The sequence below is a fragment of the Ostrinia nubilalis genome, chromosome 15 (assembly GCF_963855985.1).
Source record: "Ostrinia nubilalis chromosome 15, ilOstNubi1.1, whole genome shotgun sequence".
Classification (NCBI taxonomy): domain Eukaryota; kingdom Metazoa; phylum Arthropoda; class Insecta; order Lepidoptera; family Crambidae; genus Ostrinia; species Ostrinia nubilalis.
The window spans coordinates 6,477,890-6,502,625 of NC_087102.1; the positions used below are offsets into that span (position 1 = coordinate 6,477,890).

At 35.3% G+C, this 24,736-nt stretch overlaps 1 protein-coding gene and 1 long non-coding RNA gene across 2 annotated transcripts in view; one reads left to right on the forward strand and one right to left on the reverse strand.

The window, feature by feature from the left end:
* The window catches only part of LOC135078847 (dual 3',5'-cyclic-AMP and -GMP phosphodiesterase 11-like), a 246,710-nt gene that overhangs the window by 209,545 nt on the left and 12,429 nt on the right, over positions 1 to 24,736 (forward strand). The window contains exons 10-11 of the mRNA XM_063973411.1: positions 15,733 to 15,891; positions 19,115 to 19,249. Coding sequence (XP_063829481.1) covers positions 15,733 to 15,891; positions 19,115 to 19,249 — 294 coding nt within the window. The remainder of the gene's footprint in view (positions 1 to 15,732; positions 15,892 to 19,114; positions 19,250 to 24,736) is intronic.
* On the reverse strand, positions 17,643 to 18,419 carry LOC135078460 (uncharacterized). Its single transcript, XR_010258619.1, has 2 exons — positions 18,148 to 18,419; positions 17,643 to 17,859 (listed from the first exon to the last, which is right to left on the reverse strand). It is a non-coding gene; the product is annotated as an uncharacterized LOC135078460 (long non-coding RNA).

Sequence of the window (24,736 nt, forward strand, 5' to 3'; positions counted from 1 at the left end):
CATTTGATCGTTATCTTTATTACAAATCGTATTAAACTGAATTTCATACTTTTGATATAAACTTTAGTTAAAAAGAAGGCACAAAATAACGCTAGATTTTTATGTGGATTTTACACACGCTAAAAGTCATTACGTTGTATTTTTGTTTACATTTAGGTCGTAAATTGTTCGTACACAACCAGAGCTCGGTTAAAGAGCTAGATTAATATTAATAACCTTTTTTTTTTTTTTTTTTTATGTGATAGGAGGCAAACGAGCAGACGGATCACCTGATGGTAAGCAATTGCCGTCGCCCTAACCTAACCTAACCTAACCCACATTCGCGAACGGTTGCGTAACGTTGTTGACAAGACAAACAACGTATGATAATACACACTGTATAATAGCAATAAGTGTGGCTTTTATAAGGAACAAAGAAGAGTTTGCGGCTACCTTCGTCATTTTTATATCTTCTAATTAATCCCATCAAAAACAATACTTGTCAAAAAAACCGGTAAAAAGTTGTGAGATCCATGTAATACCAAGTCCAGGCCAGGAAATCTTTAACGTTTTACATACATTATTGACTTGGCCATCGCATGAAAACACGTGTAAATTAAATTATTTAGTGCGATGGCCAAGTCAATAATTTATGTAAAACGTTAAAGATTTCCTGGCCTGGACTTGGTATTACATGGATCTCACAACTTTTTACCGTAGAACAACTGAGTTGCGAGACTTGGTTTTTTGACAAGTATTGTTTTTGATGGGATCTCATTTCTTTTTGTATTTTGTAGACAGCAGTTATGTATCTAGAAAACTGGACCGAAATTGAAAAATTTTACTCGACTTGGCGGTTGCACTACCGTGCCCCCAAATATTTGAGTTTTTCCTTGATTCATACACCAAACACTACTTATATTCCAAATTTGAAGCTTCTAGGTCTGCTAGAAGTGCCTTAGAATTTTGATGATCGGTGAGTCAGTGAGTCAGTCAGTGAGTGACAAAATTCAGAAACTTTGACCCGTTATAATTCTTAAACTACTGGTTCAAATTGAATGAAATTTGAAATATACCGTGTCTTTACAATGCCTGCATAGCTAATGAAAATTCAGCCTTCTAGTTTTATCCACAACGAAGTTACAGGCGGTCGAAAATGGCCTGAATTGCTTCGAGAAAAGGATGGTACGGCCGTGCCGCTTTTTTGCTCGACTTGGTGGGGGCACTACCGTGCCCCCAGATTTCGTTGGGAGTCCAATGACAGTTTAACTTTTCCCCCGGGTCAAACTTGACCTTCACTGGTTGGGTTTTTAATAGCGGCCAAGCTGTAGATCCTGGCTACACAGGAGTTGCAGCGGTGGGAACGTGAGATGGGAATAGTCCCGTCTACCTTCGTCATTATTTTCAGCATACGTAAACAAGTCTGTTAGGCCAAAGGCCACGTGGTACGCTAATATTGCAACTAGCTTCCATTTCGGTTAAGAGCCATTTCACAAAAATATTCCGCGCGAATTTAGGTAAAAGCTGTCAACGCAACGTCAAAAGAGTAAAAAGAACGCTGAAATGGACAAAAAAATCTTGAGCCGTGACCGTATTAAGACTTGATTTAAGTTATTAATTTTAAGGTAGAATGAGGTATTCAAACTTGATAAATTAATTTTTAATAGAGTTTAATAAGTCTTTTATATTTCGATTCATAATGAAACACGAATAGGTATAATATGTAAAATATATATTAAGTACAAAATAAAGACAGTCACATAGTGAAAAAAAAATCTGCCCCTTTACATCTCCATCATCGGGCCCTGGATACGAAATATTCGTCAAGGCGAATCACACAAGCCCAAACTCCATAGGGTTCTATTGTTTTGTTACGGAGGTGGCCATTGCATCTCCTCCAGATCCATTATCAGACAGAGCTAAGAAATAAATAAATAAATATTATTATAAGTAAACAAATAACTAAAATAATTCATCTTACTATCTTACTTCTTACTAGTCTTACTAATATTATAAATACGAAAGTTTGTGTGGATGTCTGGATGTTTGTTACACTTTCACGCAAAAACTACTGAACAGATTTTGATGAAACTTTACAGTACAGTACAGCAGTACTAGGCAGTCTGTGTTCAACTATCACTCGAGTCGGAAGTTCCTATCGCAAGACCTTTGGTTCACTCAGTTCCGATACGACTCTAGTGCTGTGTGTAATTATTTTCGTGAATACACTGAATTTATTAATTTCTACGAGTGGATTTCATTTTGCCTGAGACCTACGCCATGAACCCTGAACCAGAAGACCCTGTCGCCAGCGACAGCGACGCTCATCCATCCCTGGCGTCGACCAGAATAACAATGTTAGGCTATAATTTATGACGATCTGTGACAAACTAAATTTTAAGCGGGTGAAGCCGCGGGCAATACTACATATTTCATACTAGCTTTTTGCCCGCGACTTCTTCTGCGATGAAGTGGAAAATGGTTCTAATAGAATTAAAATATTCTAAGAAAATTAATTTTGTTAAAATAAATGATTATATTTTTGATATAAAATCTACAAATTATTATGTTTAAATATTTGAATACTTACAAAATTATGAGATCTTTCTAAAACAAAATTAAAACACTACACTTGCCGCAGATTTCTCTGTAAACAATCTTTTTTTGTTTTTCCTTCAGGTGCTAAAATCACCAGGCTATTGTGTGCGCATACTCTGGAGTATGCCACATACAACTGGCCGTCGGAAAAGCATATATTTCCATTAAGTCTACTCCCGCTACCATATGGAACTCCGCTAAAACTCGTGAGGGCGCCAACACTTGCTTTTTATCGAAAATTAGTATGAGCAGCTGCGCACGCGGTTGCCCGTTGCAGGCTCTATGCAACCACACTATTTTAAACCGTGGTCCCTAAGCATGAGATGGGAAACTGCACTCTCTTGAATTTGATGGTGTTAGGGGAATCCTAGGAATGAATACAGACTTTCCAATGGGATCTCCTCATCAATATTGCGATATTGCAAGTTGCAATGCAATGTTACGTTTTCACTTGTTATTTTATTGTAATCTGACCTTGATTTTTCAAACACGTGTCAAAAAAAAAAAACTAAATCAAAAGTACTAAGGAATATTTCATTGATATCAACTTAGAAACAAGCACAGATCACAGAAACTAAAGGGAAATGTGACAAGGGACAAATTGGAACATATTGCTTGTGAAAGCAATGATGACAGTAGCGACGTCATTATGTAAACAGTTTATATTGCTTGCATAGTACTAAAGATTATTCGAACGTTGAATACTGATACCGCAGTGGATAATGAGCACATAATTTGATTTCTTTGTGTGTGTGAATTTCTAATACGACACTGAGTTTCGAACTCAGCGCATTACTTAGCATCTCTCTATATTTCTATGGAACCAAGTTATCTCCAAAATAACATTCCACGCCTTTTTAACATAGTCAGGTAATAATTTTAATAAAATACGAAGCACGTCGTCTATCAATAGGATATATGTATATTTTAGAAGTTAATAAATTATGCATAAAATATAAACACTAGAAGTTTAGTTAAATAGTAGAATTTCTGAAAAACAAGTACTAAAATCGTACTGAAAAAAAAGTATTAATATGTTATCTAATTTATTTATTAAACGTCGAATTTTATCAAAGATTTTGTACTATAATTTAGTTTTAGAAAATATTTTATAGCCTACATAGAAAAAAAATTAGGATTCTAAATCGTGAAAGAATTTTTTTTCGGAGCTATTGCCTCCAAACAAACAAACAAACAATCAAATCTTTCCTCTTTTATTACTATAGATTTAACAACAAAGCTTCCGGATCTCGAAACAAAACGCTTCTTTTTTTTCTTCACGAAACAAAACTCAAAGCGGATAAATAAATAAACAAATCTTTGAACAATTTCACAGCGCCATCTAGTCCAAAAGTAGGCAACCAATATGCTTGTGTTAAGGGTGCTAGCATAATGGATATACTTGTTTATAATTTATTTATTAAATTAAATACATGGTACCTACATATTATACATAGTTACACCCAGATCCGTCAAAGAAATTAAAATTCATCATTTCAATTTCTGCTCGGCCGGCCGACTCGAAACAGCCTCTCGGCATAGTATCAAATGTATTTGGTCGCCGTACAAATCACCGCTTTACGACACGAACGCACGTAAACGTCACGGCGGGAAAAATGACACAGGTCCTGCCTTGACGGGCGCTCGCGCCATACTAATCAATGTCGGCTTGCGCATTGTAATTTATACTGATATTCACATCAATATTTTGACAAAGTGGTTACTAATATTTAAACAATAACTGTGGAAATCAATTCTACAATGAATATTCTTTATTTTGGGATACTTTTATTGCAGTTATTGCTGTGTTTTTAAACCAAAAACCACGATCAAAATGTGACGTTAATCTTCAAATTTGCCAAATTATTTTTAGATTTTACTCAATAATGGCAATGAAATTCAAGAATCTATTTCATTAATGGACTACAAGAATATATGTCCGATGATTACTATATATTTTTAAGCTTATTATATGAGCATAAATAATAGATACAGGACTTTGAAAATGAGTCTGCGGCAATTTTTCCGTAAAATGGTTGTGGGAGATGGGGCACTGTGAATTAAGCAAAAGAATTTTAGTAAATCCGTTTCATTAATGGTCAACACCAAGGATTGACCTATCTTTCGCAGTTATTAAATAATCTCTGGGTGTTGCTTAAGATAGTAATTCATGCTTCCAAAATCTTAGAATTTCGCACGAAAATGTAAAATGGCTCTTAAGATGCTTAATAAGTCCGTGATTAAAAAATAGTTTATTAAGTAAATGTGTGTCATTAATGGGAATTGAACCCTGGACCGTTGGATCTAGAGCGTCTAATTACCTACTTAATAGACCACAGAGGCATTAGGAGTACCTTACTAAACACTAAACAATATGTCTACTTACTTACACTTTACATTATGTAAAGCTTATTTTTCATCTTCGTTAAAGACCTATAAAAAGCAATTTGACACCTCAATTTCACCAACGGCTTATCTAACATCTTCCTGCTCACCAAAACGAGAGAAACCCGAATAAGTTACCAGAAAGTATCCAATACACTTTTATAAAAGCTAAACGCTGCAGAATGGTAGTTGTAAACAGTGGTTAGCGAGTTAAAATATGTTTGGAATAGCGCGCAGTAAAAGGGTGGTTCCCCTAATGACGATGAGAACGGGCTCGGAAGCTGGGCCCTGGGGAAATCTCTAAAAGGCTTTACACTTGTCCAATAAGTTTTAGGGAATGCTTGTTTAGTGGTTAGTGCTAACAATGCCCCGGTTTTTAAGTTTCGAAATACGCGAGCTACAAGCTTTATAAACTACTTATTGCGAACCATTCACCGGCCAATTGGCTTAGCGACTGTTTTTGCCGACTTCTGTTTTCTTTTGCGGTATTGAAAATGCAATGTACACTTATTATAGTGTAGACTATAATAGCGTAGCAGCGAAACCTAGAATTAAATATGTTTAACTCATTGAAAAAGGGAATTTACAATCGTTTGCTACTAAGTAGAAAAAACAAGTCTTGTTTTTATAGATAGCAAAAACATTTCAAAAAACAGCCGCCTACTATTTAATACCTAATATTATAATGCAAAATAGTTCTTGCCAATAGAGGAGAAAATAGGTTCATTCAACCAAATAATTAAAAATTCATTGTATTTTTTGCTGCGGCAATACTTATGGTTTCCACGCAAACAGCGATACTGAATAAAGTATTTATAATACTTAAAAATATGAAATTGTTCAACCAATTTTATGATTTGAACAACAAATCAAATGCCCGCAAAATTGGTATCTCAGTTTGAAATATAGCCGATATAAAACTGTTTGTTTATTGGAGGGATCGTTATTTATTACTTTACGATTAATTACTATGCAAACACGCTACCAAAATTTACAATGGTCGATGCTTTAAAAATAGATTTTGTGATAAGAATAATCTGAATTTATAATTTGATAGAAATAAAAAGATGTACTGAATATTTAAGTATACAGGGTGACTGTTTAATAACCCTTTCCAAGATATTCCTACTTAGGTAAAGAGTGTAATCAAAAATACTCAAATAGTAATAAATCCTAAAAAAATAATAGATTTTGACTTACTTTGTTTTGTTTTGCAACAAAGATAATTCTAAATAAGTAATATTAATTGTTAAATCTTCGTAACTGTCATTATTTTATACAAAAACTGCTAAAGAAAAACATAAATAAGGACGGTAGGTAGATATCATAGTGATATCTGTCAGAATAACCCTAGACTACTTCCCTTTAACGGCTCCGCCACTAATTACCAGTCACCCTGTCTGTATAGTCCCAATATAATAATATTGGCTCAAATTACGTATTATTATTATGAGTAATCGTAGAACTGAATATCGCGATGTCGGATACAGATGACGTGTAATACCAATACATAAAGCCTGATGAAACGTAGTTTTTTTATTTATTTATTACATATAATATTTAACCGTTACATCTCTGATTAAATAGTGTCTTAAATCCTCTTGATGTTTGTCCAGACACTATTGTTCTCTATACAAATAAAATAAACATTTTAGTATTTATAAGCATCTACAACTTAGTCTAAACAAGCAAGTTACACAAGCATGTCAAGCCGAAAAAATAAGATGAAAGAACATTTACACAATTATTTGCTCAATTCTTGGCTCACTTTCATTTTCTATTAACAGTTTACAAAGTCTTGGTCGTTTAGACCTATCTCAACAAACAAAATGTTCGCAATAATTGCGCCTTTGTGAAAAGTATCAATCCATACAACTCCCCCAATGTTCACTTAACAATAGTTTATTGGACATCTTCCAAGAAAAATCGCAATTATTAAAGATCTCTCCGCAGATGCGTAGTATAGTCACAGTAAAAAATAATAGTAAGTCATATTGTACGAGTTTGTATGCGAACTTTTAGCGTTCACAAAAGCGCGCGATGGCAAACAAGCTTTAATTCCGTTTTCAAATAAATCACTAGTCAGCTTAACAGACGAGTGCTGTACGGAATAAAAACATCGGGAAAATAAATAGTTGTGATACGTGCGATTCCTTTTTCTGTACTTACAAAATGTATTGGTGTGTCGCGTTTTTGATGACTTATAAAATTGTGTAGTACGAGTACACGACTCGGCTTAAGCCTAGGCGCAGACCTTAGTTGGCCGATTGTTGCATCGAGCTGTTAATCAGTATGGAGATGTATGCAAGTACGCACATTACACCGATGTGGTATCAGACGATTCTTCATACAAATTAAAAATTGGGACCAACTATCGGCCAACTGAAAATCGGTGGTCTGCGCCTAGGCTTAGAGTTGACAGCTCTTTCTAGAAAAGGCTGTTAAGGTTCTACTATTTTTATTTTACTGTGGTATAACGCCCGTCGATGTCCTCTGACGGCACTTTAGTTACTTTACCCGATATTATCTTTCCTTTAATAACACTATTTGGTTGGAGTTGCGACTGATTTTCGCTTATAATGTTCCTTCGTGATGATGGCATTTTAGATATTTAATATTTTTTTATGAAAGTGTGTACGTACAATTTGACGGATATTAAGCTTTGCGTATTAAAATCTGTATCTAATGGTTTTATTTGCTTTCCAAACATTATCATGTGAATTTATAATTGTTTAGGCCAGACTTTGTCTAGTCTGAAGGTTATTTGTATAATTTATATGGACAATTTTATTCATTAAGTGGAAATTAAAGATATATTTAGAGAAAATTTACCGATTCGATTGAGAAAATTGATTGATTAAGTATGTCGTACTCATCCTCACTCCCAAACTGATTATTATCAAATAGGCTCTATAATATAAATATCGTGATCTGAAGCATGCTGGCTAGATTTTTGGTGGGTGGGTATATTAATATCCTTTAGTCTTAAAATATTTAACACGTTGGACGCCACGCAGCTCACCGGTGAGCCTCGAACAATTTCCGTTGTGTCTAGTGTCTCGACAGACAAAACTTGATAAAATGTCTACTTCAACGTTACTTGGTCAATCATTTTAACTGACGCTAACCCGAAATTCGTTCCTCTATTTGTTTATTACGGCCTCAGATCATAGAAGGGAATAGATGTGAAACGGGGGCGTGGCGCGTGTCTCCGCGATATGCCCAGAAACGAACATCGCCCGCGACGCCAGGTTAGTCGCGATTCAGTAGTCGTACTGAGGAAATGTTCTCCGATATTGTTGGATAATGCGTCGTAACGTGCAATAACATAAGTGAAACGAAGAACTACAGGAACAATGAAGTCATTTACCACATGTAAGTATTGCAAATCCATTGGTATTTTGCTTATAAATAAAAAAAACTAAACATTTTTACGAACGAATTCAGTGCCGTGACATTTACTGCGATATCGAAATTAGTGGTGATAAAAATTCAAACACGTTGTACATTGACGATTTAGTTAGCAACCACTTTATGTCATGCGTAACTACTGCGCAATGTATTTTATTTCTTCCGATATACACTGACGCGTGAAAATACACAGTACGGCCGCATGTGCCGGTCGTAACATAGTGCAGGGCTCGTGTTCTAATACGGTTTCCTATTATCGATAAATAGAAGTAAATTATTATTTTCTATTTTCTAATTTTGAATGAAAAAATCATGAGTTGCTTGCGATTTTTAAGTTTTTACAAAAACAATAACAATAGTAGAAGGGATTAGTAACTGTCAACTATGTAATTACTATAAGAGCTAGTTGAAAGCCTAATATAGGCATTATTTTTGATAAACATAGGCGGTACGATTTTCGCCATAATTAAAAAGTAAATGCGCGATAGTAGTTAATAATAATTACAGTAATCCTGTTATTATTATTAAAGTAAATAATAATATATTACCAATATTGTAAATACTGGTAAAAATCGCAAGTACCTACTTAACCCATGACTTTTCATACAAACTAATAACTTCTATACTCCATCGATAACGACATTGAGCTTTGGTTGGGGTAAATTAATATAAGGTAACTTCATTTAGTCCCAATAATTGATTCTGAGTTTTTCGTCCATACAAAATGGAACTGACTCCTTTATGCAAAAATCGTTAAAGAACATAATAATAACGTATAATAATAAAAAGGTTTTCATACAAGCATTTTTTAAACCAATTTCGAGGCTTGCCCCCAGGATTTAAAGTATCGATATCTTATCGACTCCATTTTATCTTTCTTCTCTCTAATTGCTTTTTTCAAAGTGTGCGTCACGTCACGCGGCCATTGATTGGCCATAAGGCACGCCTTCTGGCCAATCACAGCACTTTTAAGCCGGTTGCACATGTTGTCGTAGACTCTCAGTCGCTTTGTTTTTACACAGTTGAATGTGTGTGTGGGAGCTGTGGTGGGGGAAATGTGGGGCCACTGGTTCTCGTTGTAGTTACGCGCGACTTCATATCTATTCTCTTTCTATGATCTGAGATTACGGCCATAGTATTGTTTTGTAAACAAACCATAAAAACGAATTTAATAGAACATCGAAATTAAACTAATTCCACAACGGGACCGTTGTGAATCTCAACGGCTCCCATTTTGAACGTGGGACTTACAAAGATATTTTGGGATAATATTTACACTGTTAATTATTTCCCACGATACGATTTTACAATAAAATTTGCATTCAAATCGGCTCGGAAAATTAGATTAAATCGGTTGGTTGGCCAATGTAAACCTGGCCCAAAATGGAATTCCGCGGACTAAATTACCTTTGTTTGCTGGTGATATCGAAAACGAAGTATATTTTACTTTGGGCTACTTTCACAGAGCGTTTTACGTAGCTGCTAACTAAACCCTTCTCCACTTTTATACAGGATGTCCTAAAATTAACACGTCACACTGACACTGGAGGCAGCTGAGTCTAAGACGCATCGAACAAGCTTAAATATCCATAGAAAAGTTTAATAAGTTTTAAGATGACCAATTTTATTTTGTCCATAGAAAAGTTTGTTGAGTTTTGAATTATGACTCATATTAGTTATTTTTAAAAATGCACTAAATTACCTACTTATTAGATGCGTCTTAAGCTCATTTACCTCTGGTGTCAGTGTGACGTGCAAATTTTGGGACACCCTGTATGTATAAGGCCCGGTTTCCACCAATGCGGAGCGCAGAAGGGTTTTGAATAACCAATCAGACTTCATTATTGCCACTTCTCTGCTCAGCTTTGCGCCGCGCCGCCGCCATTGGCCACTGTCAAATTCTATAAAAAACATTGACGGCCCGACACTGGCACCATCTTGGTGGAAACCGGGCCTAGAAGTACTGGTATTAAGACAAGAACTAACTTAGGTACTTATCTTACATTTAATACCTACCTTAAATAGATAAATCAACACAATATACGAGGCAGCATATGTATTTTAAATGTCAAATTTTAACAGTTTACACGTAAATCTTGCTATTTTATGTGGGAGAGACCACTTATCTTGAACATTACGAGCTGTCTAAGTGTCTGAGACTATCGTAAAAGGGATCAAATCGTATTAATAGTCACTTTCAAAAGCAATATCCTCATAATGGCGCGTTTACAATAAAATGATCTTGGAGGATCAGCAGAAAAGTTTTGAGCTCTTTGTGTAGACACACTAGACATTTCCCTTGGCGATGCCTGGGTTGAATTAAAAAAGTAGCCTTTGAAAGATAACGGAATGAATGCTATTGAATGAAAAGTTCTATATTGACCACCATGCCGCATCGGCAGACTACCCACCAGATGAACCGATGATCTGATCTGATGAAAGTTAGGGAAAGCAGCTGGATGCGGCAGGCCTCTTTCTTCTTCATGTCATGCATGGCTGCTTGATCGGCGGCCTTTGAAAAACCACGAGAACTTTTGCGGCGGCGGCCTTTGAAAAATCCTGGAAACTTTATCGTGTTTTCGGAGCTATTCATCCCTCTTACTCTGAGACGCTAGTATGAGCGACAGAGGCAGATATATCTGAAAAATACAAAAAACGACATTTAGAATTAACCTCACAAATTAACCTAACAGGCACTAGCCTGTTACGTCCCTTCTACTGAACTCGACAGGATTTGCAGACTTACACATTGTTCTAAGTTAAACCTAAGTTACGCCCTAAAACCAAACAAACTATCCTCTTGTAAACACTTCGATCTTCGGAATAAATAAACTTCGGTCTGGGACTATTTGTTAGTCTTTCAGTGGCGGTTAAGATCAATAGACATCTGGTCTGGCGGCTAGAGACTAGGGTTACCACACAAATGTCAAAAAAGCCTAAAACATTTACGTATGTAGCAGTCACTACAGTAACGTTTCTAGTTTTTATAGATATGGGTGCACGAAATTGATTTTTCTTCTGCTTACAAATTACAGGACAGGTCAAAGTCTAGAAGGAAAACACGAAGTCTGGGCATGTCCCAACAAATCGTGATAGATAGTAACCCTACTAGAGAGGCCCTTCCATGTTTGCTTGGCGAATTAAGTCCAACTCCAACAAGAAAATCGGTTAGAAGCTAATCAAAATAAACTTACTCATCATAATATTCTGATAATAGTGTAGTAACCGCTTTTTAAATAAAATGTCATAATATTTGCCTTATAATTAATTTATTGAGATTTCTCTTAAAATGGTTTCCAAAGAAAACATTAATTTACGGGACGCAAAAGCATAAATATTGGGAGACAACAACTCCGTCTTTTGTACAAGAATAAATTACAAACCAAATGTAATCAAACATCTTTTTGTTTTATTTTCTTTCTACCATTTACTTGTTTCTTAGAAAAGACTTTCGATGTTTTGACGCCATGATTATTATAATGGTATAAATAGACTGTTTGATCTTTTTCAAAACCTAAACTTCTTGTAAGTGCCTATTTCGTGTGATGCGGATTTCGGTAAGAGTGCGGATCTGGTCTCTAATCTGTGGCAGATAATCGCGCTGCTAATTGCGAGTGTGTAGCCCGCGTAATTGTAAACAATAATAATCACAGGAACTACTGGTCCGATTTGTGTTGGATAGCCCATTTATCGAGGAAGGCTTTAGACTATTGCCTACTGCCGGCCGCCATTAGGGCCAGAACAATAAAGAAAAATGTTGCAAAACCGGTAAATATTATTTAAAAAAAAATTAACACGCGTAAGTAGCTACGAAGTCGCGAGAACAGCTAGTTTAAGAAATAAAAAAAATGCGAGCAGCCCGCATGCGGAGCAGATCCGCATGCGTTCCGAAATCCGCATCATACCTATGTATACAGGGTGGAAACGATAAGTGATCTCACTCGATTATTTCTAAACTATACAAGATATCGAAAAACTGATTACTGATCCTGAAAGTGCTTCACGAGCTCTTTCAAACGGTATCAGTAATAGTTTACAGAATTAACTGGATCTATCCGAAAATTCAATGTTTTCAGCCTCCATACTAAATGTATGGCGGCCACACAATATTAGAAGTGTTAAATATTTTTATTAAATAATAAACACTTAAAATCAACTCCTAATGCATTCTTATTTAAAATTATTCTTGGAAAACATTGGTTTTAGGCTTTATTCGCTATAATATTATCAAGACATGAGTGCCATGACTGGCACTACTGGCAGTACTAAATGTATGGAAGCTGGAAAGATTGAATTTTCAGATAGCTCCAGTTCATTTTGTAACTTATTATTGATACCGTTGGATAGAGTTCGTGAAGCACTTTCAGGATCAGTAACCAGTTTTTGGATATCTTGTATAATTTTTAATATTCTGTGGTTTTACTAAATGTATGGAAGCTGGAAACATTGAATTTTCGGATAGATCCAGTTTATTTTGTAACCTATTATTGGCACCGTTGGATAGAGCTCGTGAAGCACTTTCATGATCAGTAACCATTTTTTGGATATCTTGTATAGTTTAGAAATAATCGAGTGAGATCACTTATCGTTTCCACCCTGTATAGGAAAAGGGCACCAAACCCCTAATTTGCCGAGTTGTATTTATAGAGGTTACAATTTAACCACTTAGATTCCTTGTCACATTCCAGTTTTAAAGTTAAATTTATACTTTGGACTTTGAAATTATGTTTGAACTCAATTTCCATTTAAATGAATGAGCTTAGGCTACGGTACTGCATTTGATTTACATATTTTCTTCTAATTTACATTGTGTTTCCGTATCAATAACATCGTGTTTTTGATGAGAGTGTGCATTATTATGACCACGTTAGGCACTTCATAATAAACTGGACTCATTCCTGTTTTCACCATCAATCCCTAATTTTTAAGTGACCCCTATGGTAACACATAACAGGAATTTTGTTTTCTTGGTCACTTAAAAATAAGGGATTGATGGTGAAAACTGGAATTAGTCATATATTAATACGAGTAACTATTTTGTCTTTAGTTGGTCTCTGAAATCAGTAGTTATGATCATCAGATGGACTATTGGGGTGATTTCACTATAGTCCAGTCAAATTAGACATGAACCCTGCAATAATTCGCATACAGCTGAAAATTGGTACGAATGTTCGGAGCACCATTATGAATTAACTGTGAAAAATCCCCATCGATCCGACGTGTGCTAAAAAAAAAATTCAAGGTCAAACTTAAAAAATACGGGTTTTTGAGATTTTCAGCCAAACGGTAAGTTTTATCACAAAAATATGTAGGACAAGGTTTAAGACCATACAATTATCTATCAAAATTGTCTATACACTTTCTCCTAAGAGTCAGCGTTTCTGAGATTCGATGATCCAAAGAGTCAAAAAAGTGTTTTCTTCATAACGGTCTTACACATAAATCCAATGTGATATCGCCTCGTGCCACGACTCAGCATTGTATCATGATGTGTTGTCGACGTCGAATATAAAATAATCAACCTCAATGTCGTCTGTCATCTTTAATTATCGAAAAATGGGTGCAACTTTGACGAAGGACTGCACCGTAAGTTTCTAAGATACGAAGTTTTCGTGTCTATTATGTTTAAGAGCTCTTATATGCACACGTCACTACTCTACTTGTAACTCTATGGTCACTCTTTTAGCCCGACCAAGTTAGACAGTCCAGGTTATAATAATTCACATAGAGCTGAAAATTTGTGTGAATGTTAAGAACACCATCCTAAATGAAATGTCAAAAGTCCCCGACGATCCGTCATTTAAAAAAAAAGTTTTCGAAGTCCCAAGTTTTTTGCATTTTTTGGCCAAGTAGTAAATTTATCATAAATATAGATAAGAAAAAATAGTAGATCATGAAATTATCTATTAAAATTGTCTTCACCCCTTTTTCCTAAGAGTCACCGATTATGAGGTAGAACGATTCAAAAAGTTAGTTTTGATGTTCTCGTTATATGCACATGTTTCCACAACACCTATGAGGGTTATTTGGCGTATTTTTTTTACCAGGTTTCCCCAGTAGGCCTTTTTTAAGATGTATTTGTTATCCTGTTCAATTCAAAACTATTTTAATAGAGTTGAAGTTGTGGACTTTTGGAGTAGTTAACAGAATGCGAATTCTCCAACTTTTTGCATCGTTACCACATAAACGGTGACTCTTAGGAAAAAGAGGCAAAGACAATTTTAATAGATAATTTTATGATCTACTACTATTTCTTATCATTTCTTATGATAAGTTTACTGTTTGGCGGAAAAATGCAAAAAACTTGGACTTCGTAAATTTTTTTTTTTCAAATGACGGATCGCTGGGGACTTTTGACATTTCATTATGGATGGTGTTCTCAACAATCACACAAATTTTCAGCTCTATGCGAATTATTATAACCTGGATTTTCTGACTTGACCGGGCTAAAAGAGTGACCATAGAGTTACAAGTAGAGTAGTGACGTGTGCATATAAGAGCTCTTAAACATAATAGACACGAAAACTTCGTATCTTAGAAACTCACGGTGCAGTCCTTCGTCTAAGTTGCAAACATTTTTCGACAATTAAAGATGACAAATGACATTGAGGTTAATCATTTTATATTCGACGTCGACAACACATCATGATACAATGCTGAGTCTTGGCACGAGGCGATATCACATTGGATTTATGTGTAAGACTGTTATGAAGAAAACACTTTTTTGACTCTTCGGATCATCGAATCTCAGAAACGTTGACTCTTAGGAGAAAGTGTATAGACAATTTTGATAGATAATTGTATGGTCTTAAACCTTGTCCTACATATTTTTGTGATAAAACTTACCGTTTGGCTGAAAATCTCAAAAACCCGTATTTTTTAAGTTTGACCTTGAATTTTTTTTTTAGCACACGTCGGATCGATGGGGACTTTTCACAGTTAATTCATAATGGTGCTCCGAACATTCGTACCAATTTTCAGCTGTATGCGAATTATTGCAGGGTTCATGTCTAATTTGACTGGACTACTACTAACACCAGCATTTCTTGCATTCTTGGAGGCGACCATAAAAAAAAAGATGTTGTAAGAAACGATCACATTAAAAAATATCAGCATGTCTCCCCAAACTAGCCATGGGGAGTAAGAAAGAAAGAAAGAAAAATATTTGTATTTAGTCCAAGAGCCAATTTTTCTTTATTTGCTTCTTGTAGATTGGAGAGATGCGTTTTCCTGCAGTGGAGATTAAACGACCAGATGATGATAATGATAATTATGTATTCCCTTGTATGTGGCTATAGTAATATTGTTTTTTTTTCTATAATAAATATGAAATGATTATGGTATTTTCCCTTTCCCCAGGTGCTTCTAGTCCACGAGGCGTCCAAAGGCAGCTTCTCGCGGGTGTTCGACCTGGAGGCCGGCGATGAGGCGGAGCCCGGGACCCCTCGGACTTCGCCCTACGAGAGCCGGTTTCCCATCAACATCGGCATCACGGGCTACGTCGCTACTACTGGCGAGGTAAGATGATACGATGAAAGAAAAATAATATGAAATGCTTAAAAATGTACCTCGAGGCGACCCTATCTATGATGCAGCGAGCTTGACCAGAAGATTCATTCGTGGCTTGAAGGTTGATAGTATTTTTTGTAGCGTACCTACACTAAAGCTGGGTTGCACCATCTTACTTTAACTTTGACAAACGACAAAAATCTGTCTAACTCCATACAAAAACACCGGTTATCGTTATAGTTACGGTCAAAGTTAGGTGGTGCAACTCTGCGTAAGTTACCTATGCCATAGATACAGCAGACGGTATTCTACTTAAATTCAAAATTGTCGGATCTCTAAATGGCGAAGAAAACAAACAACGAGCCTCTTGATAAATATTTCTAAAGATAAGTTCCAGATTAGGTACTAACTACAAATCAAAAACTGTTTAGATTGTTTTATTAGATTGCCTCTTTAACTCATCTAGCCAGGGTGAGGAATTCTTCATTTTCTTCTGGTAAATTAGAGAGGGTCGGGCTCCTACAGTAGGAACTAACTGACCTGCAGGGCTAAGATGCGCGCCGTGATAAACTGCTATCGCGGCGTTATATCGATTTTGACGTCACTATATCGTTTTATCTACCGGCGCTAACATGGCACCCCGAAAATTATCATGTCATCTGTCAAAATGTGATAGTGATAGATTTGTTTTTTTTTTGTGATAAACCTGGCAGGCCCTAACATGAAGCGCTAACTATATCATATTTTGACATCACGATAGGATAGGATGTGGTGTTTTTATCGTCCTCGATCCTTGCCCACGATAGCAAGACGATAGGAGATTAACTTTTTTGCAAGCTACTTTAACTCTATTTATTTATCATTTACAATGGTAAATGACATTTTACGATTAATTTGAGGCTAGAAAAATTCAAAGAAAGGAATCTAGCACCTTTGTGATACTTTTACTTCTAGGTGGAGATTGAGTTTTAGTTCAAGAGTTTGTCAGAAGCAGCATTTTGTAATTATTGCAATGGATGTGAGGCGAATCTTGCGACAGTTTATAATCATTAACTGCAAAATCTAAGTGCTCCCACAGTCCCACCCACATTTAATTATTACATTACCTACCTTGTAAAATAACCATTACTTACTTACCTACTTAGGTAGGCAGTCAACAACAGTACATCAGACAAATATTAAGTTGCAAATGACGTGAGATACCCCATAGTGTTTAGCTTGATTTAAGTACCTACTGTCATCTGTACATAATCTTGTAAAAATTATTGAAAATGGGGCGGAATGTGGTGACCGAGCTTCTTATGTCTACATTATTTTCAAACAGTGGCAAGGTCATTGTCAGAAATTAGCATTGGGTGGGATATGTAATCAATAAAAAATTGCTATAATAACAATGAGAATAAATGAATTTTACTAATTTTATAACTTGACGGTGATACCAGACATACATTCCACATTACTATAAATCTAATTCCTCCGTTTGGACTTTTTTAAGGGCTTTAATGTGACAGGATGATAATCTTGTACAATTTACTCCATTATAATAAATTCATTCATCATCATCTCAGCCATAGGACGTCCACTGCTGTAATGCTTTCCATGTTGCCCGATGGGGCAGCAAGGTTCTGGAGTGGAGGCCGGGTACTGGAATACGCAGCGTGGCACGTCCACCCACAAGGTGGACCGACAACATCACGCAGGCCGCTACCAACCAGGCAATAAATTCATTATTGCAGTGTAATTTCAAAATAATTCAACCATTATTTACAAAATCTTTATTTGGAAAACTTTTGTTTTACAATAGCTATTGATAATTTCAAACACTAACAGAATTCCATGAATTGGTTAGCCTAGCCAGTATCCTTGAAGTTTTTTGCTGATTGTTATTGTGAATTTTCATGACAGTGAGCGAGACTTGCTTATGTCTGCTTTAGAATGAAATAATCACTCATAATCCCACACTTCTTCATCCACTGTCTGAAAAAAAAAAAAGAATATTATTTAAACACAATTATATTATTACAATTACATAAACAGTTCATAAATAGAAACATTTACTTAATCCTATTTGTATTTTAAGTTTACATACAAAATGTTGATCATCAATATTATTACACAGTGAAAGAACTATGTGAAATAAATATAGGAAAGAAGGTGAAAGCTTATTTGTAGGAATAAAGATATTTTTCCTTTTATCAGGTGTTATTACTTATGAAAATCAAGATGTGCGGAGTATAGCTAATATTTTAGACTTTAGGTACTTACTTTGCTACTTATGAGTGTAACTTTATTTCTCAAATCTCAATAAACTTTCTGACTGCTTCATGTACGTTGAATAATTACTGTAAACCTCGCACTAAGGGATAGGTAGTGGAGTTCGGACTTCGGTTATTCTGTTAATTTTGAAGACTTCTTTAATACTATCGGTATGATTAGGAATTCTTCATTGTTTTTCTTTAACTTGGTTATCTCTTCGTTTGATATTTTCCGTACTTTATAAATATTAAAAATAAGACTGGAAACATAAAAATAAAATTTTAAAAACACAAATACAATCAATACAATCAAGCAGTCATGTAATGTCAACAAATTTGACATAACTTTTTTTTAATGACGTTCTCACTGCTTTAAGATATGTGTTTTAGCCGAATTAATAGCAGAAATGAACGAGATTGAACGAATGAGCTAAAATATTTCAAGGTTGGCCAACATAATAACGCAAATTTTTCTTAATATGGCAACAATTGGGTTATCACGCGATAGCGGTCGATAGACTTTTCTATCGATGGTCCCATGTTAGGGAAAATGATAAAATTATCTACGTGATCGAAAATTGTCTTATCATATCATGTCATTGTCGATGCGCGCATCTTAGGCCTACTGATGATAAATAAAATGTTATATTATCTCCTTTGTTGCAAAGACCCTAACCTTTCATACTACATAAGTACTTATACCCTACATTTAATGTAAACTATCTTAAACACAGATGTTTAATTACTCCAACCAACCAAAATGATAAATCTTAGACCTTATCCCATTTTAGTCGTAAATTACGCCCTTAAGAGTGAATAATGATGTTCTAATTTGTAACGCAATCTTATAATCTCCAGGTTGTCTGGAAGAGATCGCTTTATAAGACCGTCTCTTTTGTACCTATATTTTTTTTCTTTTCTTGTTTTATGTGGTGTACAATAAAGTATTATAGTAACATATCTTTCTACCTTCGCAGACCGTGAACATCCCAGATGCATATTTGGACGCACGCTTCGACCCGTCTGTGGATGAAGGCACAGGGTTCAAACACAACACCATCCTCTGCATGGCCATCAAGAATTCCGAAGGAAGAATCATTGGAGTCATACAGGTATGATAATAACGCTTACCTTTTTTATCTTTTTCTTTTATAGTTTCGTGTGCCAGTGTCAAGGGATTCAAATAATTTAATTTATAGATCGCGCAGCAAGAGTTGAGGCAGTCAACACAAGCAAAGTTTTCTATGTGTGTACATTTGTCGCGCTGACGTTTTGCGTATTTTATTTGACTGATTTTTTGTTATGAATTCAAGTAGCTATTAGATCAATGTGAGTATGTGTTAGCCTTAACTTTCGTTGCGCGCGGTATACCTAAACGAGTTTGAATATATTTTTGTCGCCAAAATCTTTCTCACTTTCAAACTACAAAAATATTTTAATATTGAACCCCATTTGTAACCTTATTCCTGATCATGAGAAATTGCACTTTTCCGGTTGAGTTATAAAGGTCATTTATAATCTGCGAGCAAGTTTGGTGTTAGCAAACGATTTATCGTGAACCCACTATATTGCGATCAACTGTTTTCGTCATGATTTTCCGGGAGTACGGAAACTAAGAATTACATTTGACACTAAAATGGTCATTCCAGCTGTGTTTCGACTTTAAATTGTGAAAATATCTATTGCAAATTAATGAATGAATACTTTGGAACTTTGACTTGCAGTTTTCAGTTTCGCACGAAACCAAGCTCATAATATGTATGTTAGTTCTCGTATAAGAAACAGCAGCTTCATGCGTGGTATTGTGGCAGAGGTATTTCATTAGATTGTAAGCGTTGTGGTGTTGTACAGTCCACAATGAGGGCTATGTATGTACCTACTCATTTATGCTTGTTTTCAACGGAACATACCACCTAAAAATAAAATTAAAAGCATTAATTAAGACTTTATTTCAAACCTAATATTCAAGAGGCACGGTGTGGGGTAATTCCTAAAACTTCATTACATTTCTAAAAAAAGGTCTCGCTCCAAAATTACCAAAAAAAAAACTTCGCCGGTGACCTAAATGAGCTAGTTTATTATTATAACCGTTGTAAAATGTTGGAAGTCCCAATTTCCCAGCGGAGTCTAACATAAATATAACATAAAAAGTCTAATATAACGTATGAAGTCACTGGGAACGAGATCCCAAAGTATTCAAATGAATAATGAAATATTCACGCGTGTACGAGTGGCCAACAATAAAATTCTTAATAAAAATATAGCGCACTGCGGTCATATGCGACGACGGCAGTTACGCATAGCGCAAATTGCATATTTTATCAAGTGCTTAAATCTTAACTTGCAAACTTATACAGTCTTATAACTTTTTATAGACATGAAGATTTTGTTACTGAAAGTAAATTTACGTTAACGGTCGTTAAGAGCGACCTCTAAAAGCCTTTTAAATTATCCACACAGCACGCGACCTACTTTACGCACATAACCTAACACCCAGCCTACATTTAGCGTAAATCCAGAAAATATCGTGCTTCCTGAAAAGCGAGCCATAATGCCAACTTTAAAGCATTTGTCACACTGGATGTGGTCTGCGGTCAGGTATGAACAACATTGTTGGTCTCTATTCGGTTCTGTCGGCATCTTGTATTTGAGAAGTACCTAGCCCTAATGAGAAGTGGCCATAGTGAGAAGTAGTCCATTAGCGAGTCGGTTTCCATAATGAGAATTAGCCCTAATGCGCCTAAAAAGGGTACAATCTGATGGTGCAGGAGCAGGCACGAGCAAAGAACGCAAACCGCACCGTTATCGATTTTGCCCATACATTTTAACCTCGATAAAATATATCACGGCGCGCATCCTAGCCCGCCTGGATCGCTGACCGATTGTCCTGCCCAACAATGTTATACATACATGATGCGGGCTGCGTTCACTTTGACCTGACCGCAGACCGCATCCAGTGTGGCAAATCCTTAATGCAAACTTTAAACTACCGCTGAACTCGTCCCAATTATGAAATTTCATATAAAAGTCTCCACTCTCGGCTTAATTCGGATAAATTTAACTGTTTATTCGAAATTGTTGCGCAATGCGACACTACATTTTGGACTAACTCCGTTCGAAGTTAATTTATTTGCGAAATAAAACTGAAGTCCCATGCTTTCCGTTGTAGACTCATTCGATCTTAAAAGCTTTGAACAGGCTATTCGCACAGCATAATGCTAGTGACAATTTACGATTGAAAAAGACTAATTTATTTTGAGTTTATACTTTTTAGAATTCTAGTTGAACCATTCTTTCTTTTGGGGTGATACATTATTTTGTATTCCTATATTAAATTCACGAACTAATAATAATGCAAAAAACGCACATATGTTCGTAGGTACTACATGCACACGTAGTTGATGATGACGAACGATGTAATTTAACTATAGTTCATTCAACTTATGATGGTGATTTAGACAGATGAAACATTTCGTTTCATGAATCCAACTTCCTAAGAATAAAAATATTGAGGTGTAAAAATCAATCACTTTTTTGTGATTTTATCCTTCCAAAATACAATTATTAATCTTTCTCAATTAACCTAAACAAGAATTTCAAATACTTATTAGTTTATTATTTATTAAAATTTGTGAAAAAATATTACATGAAATGCATAATGCGTTAATCGGAACTTTTGCTCATAGGGATGGACAAGAACAATCGCAACCAATCAATAATCGGTATGGTGGTCATCTCACCATCGAATCAAAATTATTCTTTCAGGCAGGCTAAAGGTCAGTCAGTATGTGTGCGTTTGCCTTGTATGGCCGGTTGTGTTTTATGCGATTTCTCTAAGAGTTGTTTGTCATTGTTATTTGTTGTTTTTATAGAATAAAATGCATAATATTTAATTATTTGTGATTTATTATGTAATAACGTTTATTCCATATCCAGATAATTAAAATTCGTAGATATAATTTTGATTTTTCGTAGATAAAATTAAAAATCAAACAAAAAAAAGTCGATTAGATTTCTTAAGAAAATATTCTCGATTCTAAAAAATATCGATTAGGTTTAAAAGAAGCGCCTCACTAAATAGAAGTGTCATAATCACTTTCTTACGCTGAATAGACTATAATGTAACATTATGAATACTGAACAGATAAAACCCTTGAAATGTCTTTTGGGAGACCTTACAACTCCCAAAATATCCAACCGTTATGACCAAAAGCATTTTTATTTCTCACATAAGAGCGAAATATCATAGAATAGGCAAGCATTGGAAGTAATGGACCATGCACCATTAAACTTTTGCTATTCAAACGAGTTTGATTATGCAGAATTGCTTTTGCCTTATCTATCGGTCAAACGGAAAATATTACGTACAACGCTTTGAAACGTATTTTTGCGGTGAAATGAAAATGTGCGCGTAAAAGGCTCGTTAGGTTTGAATATTTGTATACGTACCGATGACCAAATCAAGAGTTATCAATGTTGCAATAAAAAAACTGAATTTTGTGTTAACTCTTCGTGCAAAAAATATTGAACGAATTTTGGTGTGACTTTACAATGTTTACAGCTTATTCATATTAATAAGGAAAAGTTAAAATTTATCAAAATCCACGGGAACGACAGAAGCTTAGTTATGGGAGACTGAGTTTGTTTAAACGTTTATAGTTTATTTATTTCTTATATTTTCCGTTACATCATTTCTTCTCAGTCATTACCAATGTTTGTCTCAAAGCGCTGGCAGGGCCCAAAAAATAAGAAGACAAGTTACCTTTATAAATACACACCTATATGATGACCATCATAAGTTCCAAATCTTTTATATTACTCCAGAATAAGATCTAGTAATTACACAGGAAACACCCAAGTGAATACAAACATTATGAGAAGTCAACTCAACCCATCAAAAACAATACTTGTCAAAAAAACCAAGTCTCGCAACTCAGTTGTTCTACGGTAAAAAGTTGTGAGATCCATGTAATACCAAGTCCAGGCCAGGAAATCTTTAACGTTTTACATAAATTATTGACTTGGCCATCGCACTAAATAATTTAATTTACACGTGTTTTCATGCGATGGCCAAGTCAATATATTTATGTAAAACGTTAAAGATTTCCTGGCCTGGACTTGGTATTACATGGATCTCACAACTTTTTACCGTAGAACAACTGAGTTGCGAGACTTGGTTTTTTTGACAAGTATTGTTTTTGATGGGATCTCATTTCTTTTTGTATTTTGTAGACAGCAGTTATGTATCTAGAAAACTGGACCGAAATTGAAAAATTTTACTCGACTTGGCGGTTGCGCTACCGTGCCCCCAAATATTTTAGTTTTTCCTTGATTCATACACCAAACACTACTTATATTCCAAATTTGAAGCTTCTAGGTCTGCTAGAAGTGCCTTAGAGTTTTGATGATCGGTGAGTCAGTGAGTCAGTGAGTGACAAAATTAAGTAACTTTGACCCGTTATAATTCTTAAACTACTGGTTCAAATTGAATGAAATTTTAAATATACCGTGTCTTTACAATGCCTGCATAGCTAATGAAAATTCAGCCTTCTAGTTTTATCCACAACGAAGTTACAGGCGGTCGAAAATGGCCTGAATTGCTTCGAGAAAAGGATGGTACGGCCGTGCCGCTTTTTTGCTCGACTTGGTGGGGGCACTGCCGTGCCCCCAGATAAACCACACTCATTTCGCTAACACACTCAAAGAGTATGACAATGGGCGCGTAAAGTAAGCTCAATGGCGGATTATGCCCGAGGGGTCGTCTTAGAGGACTTTGCAACTTGTTTTCTTAATTTCGTTATTATAACAGTTGCAGTGGTTCTCAACCTTTTTTGGACCAGGGACCACTATTTCTTTACTGTTCGCAGGACCATTTAAAAAATTGTAACTAAACTAAAACCAAATAGTATCTAAAATAAATATTATTTAAAAGGAAGCTTCTTCTCAGCACTTGCCATATGTTTGTCTCGAAGCGCTGGTAGGGCCCAAAAGATAAGAAGACAAGTTACCTTTATAAATACACACCTATATGATGACCATCATAAGTTCCAAATCTTTTATATTACTCCAGAATAAGATCTAGTAATTACACAGGAAACACAGTAAAGTGCCCCATAAGGGCTAACTTTTCTTTTTTATTATTTTCTATAATAATTTTGACGTTCATAAGTGCCACTTGTGGTCTAAACTGAATAAATACTTTTGATTTTGATTTTTTGATTTTGAAGACATCTTAATTTAGAAAGTACATTCATACTAATATGATTTTTGAGCGTGCATTCTTTTGTACAAGTTTTTTTTATTATTTATTTGGAAACTCAACAGCTTGGTCGACAATTTACATGTTACAGAGTAGTACATTATATAACTCTAGCCAATTACAGAGTCTCACAGCTAATTTAAGTGTGTAGGAACAACAGAATAAATAATGTAATTTGTTATTTTAGGTTACAAAAATAAACAATAATGCAAATAAAAAAAAGCAAAAATAAAACAAGATGTGCTGGCTGGCGCATGGCGAGGATAGAAAGCTCCTAGACAACAGGAAATACAAAGACGAAGGTGTGATGTTTGGATTTCAGAATAGGAAATACAAAGAC